We start from the raw sequence: 7673 nt of genomic DNA on the forward strand, positions 1-7673 counted from the left end.
GAGGTAGGCCGCCTCTATGTGATAAACAATTGGCAACCAAACGGTGGCTCGCTAAAGCGATATATTATGAAATTAAATTATTCACTCAATAAGTATTAACATTAGATTGTTTCCTCGATATGGCCATGGTGGTCATCAGTGACTGGAGTGCCTCAAATGTTTAGAATAATTAAAATAAAATAAATGTCAACTAAAAATTTTGAACGTCATAGCTAGCTAGACATTATTTTCAATTGAAAAACAAAATTATAAAGCATAATACTGTAATCCTATGCTTAAAATGTATTTTCTTATGGCCGGCTGACAGCAACCTGTAAATCTGGTGCGACAGTGAACGTGTTAATAAGTAAATGTTGTTCATTTTCATTAGAAAAATCTCATCAATATGTTAAGAAAAATTTCGGGATAAGAAAACGTAAAATTAAAAAAGTTGATATTTAAATCGGTTGGTTGCCTCGACTCACGTTTCATGCTTATCTTTTATTCGCTGTCCTTGTCTACGTTCGGCAAACTACAAAGGCGGGCGCGAGGCTCGAAAACGTAGTCCCTGACTCTACGAGTGTCAGGTTTAGCTTACTTGCGGTCTGACACTTGTGGAGAATATAATTGCATTTTTCTTCGAACTTTAGTAATAAACGTGCCGTGATTTTTCCTGTATTCTCCTGTATTCTGTAATTATGTATTCTGCCCTGTTCAAAACGTGGCTCGATCCGTTCCTCGTACGACGTTCCGGGGAGGATTTCTATTCAGCTACTTGGAATCGAGGGGACACATTTATGGTATCCTCCTTTCCTGGACAATCTCGTAAAACTGAAATACCGCTTCTGGTCGAAATAATTCTGGTTCGTTGATTCTATAAAAAGAGGGATAGCTTTGTTAACCAAGAGAAAAAGAGGAGAAAAAGGATGGAGGAGAGGATTCGTCTCGATTCTCCGTGGCGCTGTTATTCTATTTATCTCGTTATTCGAAGTCGATAAAAATCCCGAGTGCCTGTATTCTCCTACGGGAAAGAGGATATATTGGAATCGTGTATAAAAGTCAGACGGGGAAATTTGATTTTATTAAAAAGTATCGCTTCCCTCCTGTAAATTTACAGGACTCGGTGGATGCGCGTGCGTAAGCTGGCTCGATCAATGTGTGGAAATGTGCAAAGGCCACACTGAAACCACGTAGAACAATGAAATTTCTTCTTTTTTTTTTTGTTTTTTGCAAAGTATCAACTTGATGGAACTTCCTTTTTTTTTATGTTAAACGATTTGAAGAAGAAAGAAGAGACTGAAGTGTCTCAAGCGACCTGAGGACTTTCGGCGTTCCTGGTACTTTTGGTAGCCTGACTTGGTATCAGATATTCTGAGCACTTTAAGTATTGGATGATTGCAAAAGTCCGTGGCCGATTTTCAGAGGTAGCGAGAACCTTATCGACTTCAGCGCGCATCTTTCTCTTAGCGTAATGTTACATTCCTATCGAAAGATACACCGCTTGTGTTTTATTTTCAAATAATTATTCATTTCGTTCCATTTCAGTTTCAAATGAAATCTGCTTTTGCACACACCGATTGCGTTTTATTTTCAAATCGGGCACGAACTTTTGCGATCGTCCAATACTTACTTAATAAATTTATATAAATTTTTATAGGGTTCTCAGGTTTGTAGGATAAATTTTGTATAAATTTTGAGTAATTTAAGTACTCTAATATCCTAGGTACCTAAGTATCTTAAGTATTCCAGGCGCTCTAAGTGCTGCAAATAGTGCAGACACGTCGGCAGAAGTATAAGCAATTTAGGTACTCTGATGTCCTGGGTACCTAAGTATCTTAAATATTCCAGGCACTCTGAGTGCTCCAAATACTGTGCAGATATATCAGCGGAAATATTCTGCAAATTCTAAGTATTTTCGATATCCCAAAGTATCCGAAATATCTCAAGTATTCCATGCATCCAAAGTACCTCGGATACTCCGAGTATTCTAGTATCTCAGGTATTCTAAATATCTCAAGTGATCTCCGATAAATTTCCTCGTAGAGACCGCAGACATCTCCGTGAAAAAGTATGCAGAGCACCATATCGGAGGAAGCACCGATCTTCTTCCACGAGGAATCAGCCGAAAATTTGCCGGAAGAACTCGTTGAACATCGTGATTGAACGTCGAATTACACCGCGGAACTTCCAAAACTCCCGAAACTCTTGTGCAAAAGCTGAAACTTTCACCGTTGATGGTGTAGAAACTGCGACAGAAAGGAAAATCGTAAGAAGAACTTCTGTTTCTTCTTTCCTTCTTTTTGTTTTTTTTTTTGCAACAAGAAGAAAAAGCTCCCTGATTCAACCGAAGAGATGAAATCAACGGACTCTCTTCTCTTCTCTTTCTCCTTCGTTTCGCTGTAATTTCTTCATCTCCGAGGCTGCTACTAGGATCGATGGAATCGATGTTTACTCGATCGGGTGTGAAGTAGCTGGGATAAGCAGGACCGACAGAATGATTAATCGGTTCCGATTAGGAAAACCGAGTCGGGGGAGCCGTCTCGTGTCTTTTGAAATTCATAAACTTCGCTGTTCCGCGTGTTAGCCCTTGGGAAAAAGGGGAAAAATAGAGAGATTACGGTGTAGAGAACGTATAGATAGTGACGTGGCGAATATTTCGGATCTGTTGGGAAAAATATATATTTTTTTTTCTCTTTTCCCTAGAATATACGGAGAATATTGCAGTTTGCAATTATACGGTAGATACTGATATTTTTTTTCGGGTCGATTTTCGATTGTTCGAGAGATACTTGTGGTACTTGTGAAATTAACGCTTTGTTATTTGGAAGAGATGCTTCGCACTTCGAATGAAAATTTCGAAGCAGGCGTCGGCTATTTAAACGGACAGATACATTCGCGGCGTTCAAGTGGCCGCGTGCCCGATATCGGCAAATTTATGCGGCCCGTTAAGGGGTAACCAGCGTGTAATTGATACTGTACCTTTATTGTCACAGACGGAAGAAAGTATACGTTAGAAGGAACCACCGACAAATCAAAGGAATCCAATTTTTCGGCAAATTGTAATCGATATAAAAATGTTCTAGTTCGGTGGAAATATTGTATATACCATGGAAATGTCAAGTTTCCAAAGATTCCTTCGTTAACGATTAATTCGTCCAAGAATTAATCTATATTCCATAATGGATGTACAACGACACGATATTTTTAATTTTGAGACACCCTGTATACTTCGAACAGTGAAGAAAAAGATGTATTTTCAAAAATCCCGCCATTCGCAATTAATTCGTCCAAGAATTACCATGTATTCGATAATAACCTAAAATACTTGCGACAATGTATGTAGATGTAATTTTGAGACACCCTGTACGTGTCGTACGACAGAGTGCACCGAAGTAGAATCAGTCTGTCGTAAACTCGCCGTGTCTGTTCTCTCTCTCGTGAGGTGGGTGTAAAATTGGGAAGGCAAAGCTAGCCGGGAGCGTTCAGCGACGCTTGCACGCTTGAAAATACCGCCTGTACCGACGGCAGCCAATAAATTTTCGGCTTTACGAGTTTCTACTATTTGCATTTTTCCCCCTCCCCCACGTCCCTTTCGTTTTTCCACCACTTTTTTCTCCGTTTTTTTTTTCTCTTCTTTTTTCCTGTTTTTTTTTTTTTCTGGAGACACTCGACTCGACACTGTTCTAATCCCGCGTTTACGAACGATACATCGACCCGACGAGTTTTCATCCCCTTCTTTCTTTCTGTTTTCACTAGTGAAATTCTTCTCTTTTCCTTTTCGAAAGATTTTACGAGAGTAGAAAGATCGAAACTGGAAAGATGGGTCTCTTAAGTATTTTTCTTAACATTGTAACAATGTCGCAATATGGAAACACTGCTTTAGAATATTCCGTTCAATTGTTGCAGAGACCTAACGAGCAACAACATAACAGACATTCCAGTCCATGCCTTCCATCGAATTTCCAATCTTGAAGTGTTGTGAGTATCGAACGAATTATGCACAAGATATTCTACACGAGTATAAAATTTTGCCAGATTCGTAATTCATCTGAAATCTACTCTTCCCAATTTTCCATGTTTTACAGATTACTTCGACGAAATCGTTTGCACACTATCGCCGACGATGCATTTACAAACTTAACGAGCCTTCGAGTATTGTGAGTGTTCTCGTAAATCGCACAGAAATTCTTTCAAAAAAAAAAAAAAAAAAAAAGTTTGTTGCTTAAGTATAAGAAAAAGAAAAAAAAAGATGAAAGAATAGACGGAGGCCAGAAACAAAAAAAGAAAGGGATCACATGCAGTGTCCGCGATTGTTAAAATTTGTAATTCTCTGTCTGCTTTATAGGGAGCTCGATGACAATTATTTAACAATAATTCCGACCGCGATCGTAAAGCTCACTGGCCTTGAAGACCTGTAAGTGTGCATCGATTAAGTAAAATGTAATTTGACAACTTTTTTTTACATTCTACTGAACACTACTACTTACTATATCGTGTCACGTTTCGTTCAATTGTAAAAGAAAAACTTGAAAGTTTGCATATCTCAACCCAGAAAAAGAAATTAGACAAGAAAGTTTGCTTTCATTTGCCGTTGAATATTATTGGATCGTTAAATCATCATCACTCTGCATCTTTGGAAAATTTTTCTAAAATTAAGCTTTTAAAAATAAATACATCTATTTTACATTTATGTGACACCCTATATATCTCGTGAGATCTTAAAATACTAGTAAAGAAGAAATAAAAAAATTCAAGCAGAGTGGTTGTGATTTTTAAATTTCGTTACCTTGCTTTTTCTTTTTCCCCGTACAAAAAATATATCTTAAAAGAAAAATCGATGCCGGTCCTTTTATTTTCCGTTTTCACCGAAGCGAAGGAAACCAAGAAAGTCGTATTCGTGTATGTTCCGTTGGTTCCGTAGGTCTCTGTCGAACAACCGGATCGAGACGTTAGAAGAGCACGTTTTTCAACGCGTCACTAATCTGCTGTCGCTCGATTTACGCGGGAATCCCATCAAGGAGATACACGGGAACACTTTTCAGAATTTACGGAAGCTCCGTAAGCTGTGAGTATAATGTTTCAAAAGTACGATGATATGTAGATGGTATTCAAAATAATTGTATATTGTAAAAAATAAGTCTGTAAAATATATTGTAAATTGAAAAGAAATATAAACTCAAGAAATCTTCTTAATCTGTAGAGTTAAGTTCAAATACCTATTGTTTAAATATACATATAGCCAACGTGAAAGATATTCAGTCAGGATCATTAAGCTACTTCGCAAATTATAACTTAAACTGTACCTTCCAAGTTGTTTTGATTATCCTCTCTACCTTACTTTTCCTTTCTTTATTGAAAAAAGAATAGTATTCTGTTGAGATAGAATAAATAACCTAAAAGGAAAATTAACGTCACAACTGTCATCGTGAACAAAAATGCTTTGATTCAATCGTAGTCATGCGAACTTCTAATTTTAAAGTAGGTGATTTGTAAGAAATGATATAGAGATCTTTTTCCAGAATTCTCTCCAATTTGAAGGAATTACGAATATTTCCGAATTTAAATGGTACTCGAGCGTTGGAAGTATTGAGGTTAGATCGCGCGCAAGTGACGGACGTCCCTTCAAATTTATGCGAGCAGTGTCCAAAATTGAAAAGTCTGTGAGTAATTGAATTTTAAGCGTTTAATTTTTGTAAATGTTTAAGGATAAATTCTTAGAGCTGCATCGGGTCGTTTAATGCGTTTCAAACAGCGTTTTGTTACGGTGAATTAATTCCATGTCGGTATAATTCGATTCGAACGACAATCTAAATTATAACACAGCGGAGAGTTGATGAAGTTAACTGACCGGTAAATTCATTAGCCTGCATCAAACTGTCCGATGCACTTGCACTGAAATTACATTATGGTAATTAATTTTATATTGATCCTCGTCTAGTCCATGTTAAATAATATTCCAACATAACGAATTCACGTATCGGTAAAGTAGAAATCGATAAAATTTGAATTTCATTAGAGCGTTAAATTTGCTTCATACAAATTCACGTTTTATTAAGTAATTAATCAACGATTAAGCTCTTTTTTGAAATTCTTCTTTCACGTATTATTTATTTTCCTTCGATTTTCAGTGACCTAAAATCGAACTTCTTAACGGAGATACCGAATTTACAAAATTGCAGCGAACTACGTGTTTTGTAAGTAATTTTTATTTATAAATTAAACATTTGTTTTACCTGCAAAGAATAAATATCTTTTTTATAGGGATTTGGCGAGTAACATGATTTCGTCGTTGCTAGACGAGCCGTTCAAGGGTCTGAACATGCTGCATGACCTGCTTCTATCAAACAACAAGTTGCAAGTGATCCCAAGCGACGCATTCACCGGCTTGTCGAGGCTGCAGGTGTTGTAAGTGTCGTCGCTTGCAATTACCCCCGCGTAGATAGTTCACCGTTATCGTCTTGAAAAACAGGATTCGATGTTTCAGGGACTTAGAGAGCAATTACATCGAGTACATTCACCCTGACGCGTTCAAGGAAACGAAACATTTAGAGGACCTGTGAGTATTAAAAGAAAATTCGTACTTGTCTTATGTTTCTTCTTGCAATTTTTTTTGAATTAAAACAATAAATAAGAGTCAGAGATCTGTACATTGTGAAATTTTATTTTTTATACTCTAATTCCAGAAACCTTGGGAACAACGTATTTCCAGCACTGCCAACTTTAGGATTATCAGGTCTACTGCATCTCAAAACATTCAATAATCCAGCACTGAGAGAGTTTCCAGCCCCAGAAAGGTTTCCACGCGTACAAACGATGGTGCTGTCATATGCTTATCATTGTTGTTCTTTTTTGGCGATTGAGGTGGAGAATCCGGTGACAAAATCCTCCGTTCAAGAGTCTATCCTATTCCCCACCGACAACGAGTTCGATATGAGCCTGTGGAACTCGAGCTACACCGATATCTGGCCACAGCTTAGTAAGTAATTCAGTGAATTGGTCATTCTGCTCAGGTCCTTGGAGCTTTCATGGTCTGGGCTCTTCAAATTAACACCACCACTCATAAGTATTGGTTCATTCATTTCTTTAGATTCTTGTTTATTGTTGATAATTTTATTTTTGAAATTTGCAAGAATTTTGTAATGGTTCATTTGATAACATTAAAATAAAAATGGATGAAACAATATTTTGTAACTAGTAATACATGTCACTAATGCCAGTCATTGTCTCACAACACCTCATACCACAGTGTCAAACCACTTCCACATAAATTAATTGACTGCACTAACAATATTTCACCAGTTAAATAAAGAACGTAACATTCTAATGTGTTTTAATGTGTTTTAGCAAAAACAATGAATTTCTGGGTTGCTTTACCTTGTGAAAAATTGTTCATTCAACACTCAGCTTGTTTAATTTTGGTTTACGAGTCGCTCGACACTGAAATGCTGCAAAGCGCAAGCCATAGGAGTCGATTTACCTGACTCATAGTGTAGAGTAGATGTTCAAACATTGCTGCACACAAGCAAACACTGTTTTTACACACAGTCAAACAAATTTTGACGCTACAGCTTCTTTTATCATTTAACTTCTTTTTAGATCACGTAAAAAAGAAAATACAAATTCATCAATATACACATTCTTCCACGCGAGACATCATCCAATTAGCTCTCTTCGATTTTCATCGATTCGAGCAC

At 37.1% G+C, this 7673-nt stretch overlaps 1 protein-coding gene across 1 annotated transcript in view; it reads left to right on the plus strand.

Moving 5' to 3' along the window:
• Positions 1 to 7673, plus strand: part of LOC108576410 (lutropin-choriogonadotropic hormone receptor) — a 37318-nt gene that overhangs the window by 27416 nt on the left and 2229 nt on the right. Inside the window, exons 2-10 of the mRNA XM_017939402.1 lie at positions 3886 to 3957; positions 4065 to 4136; positions 4325 to 4393; positions 4901 to 5044; positions 5499 to 5639; positions 6108 to 6173; positions 6241 to 6384; positions 6464 to 6535; positions 6663 to 6955. Of these exons, the coding sequence (XP_017794891.1) occupies positions 3886 to 3957; positions 4065 to 4136; positions 4325 to 4393; positions 4901 to 5044; positions 5499 to 5639; positions 6108 to 6173; positions 6241 to 6384; positions 6464 to 6535; positions 6663 to 6955 (1073 nt within the window). The remainder of the gene's footprint in view (positions 1 to 3885; positions 3958 to 4064; positions 4137 to 4324; positions 4394 to 4900; positions 5045 to 5498; positions 5640 to 6107; positions 6174 to 6240; positions 6385 to 6463; positions 6536 to 6662; positions 6956 to 7673) is intronic.

The sequence above is a fragment of the Habropoda laboriosa genome, unplaced genomic scaffold, assembly GCF_001263275.1.
Source record: "Habropoda laboriosa isolate 0110345459 unplaced genomic scaffold, ASM126327v1 scaffold291, whole genome shotgun sequence".
NCBI classification, from domain to species: Eukaryota; Metazoa; Arthropoda; class Insecta; order Hymenoptera; family Apidae; genus Habropoda; species Habropoda laboriosa.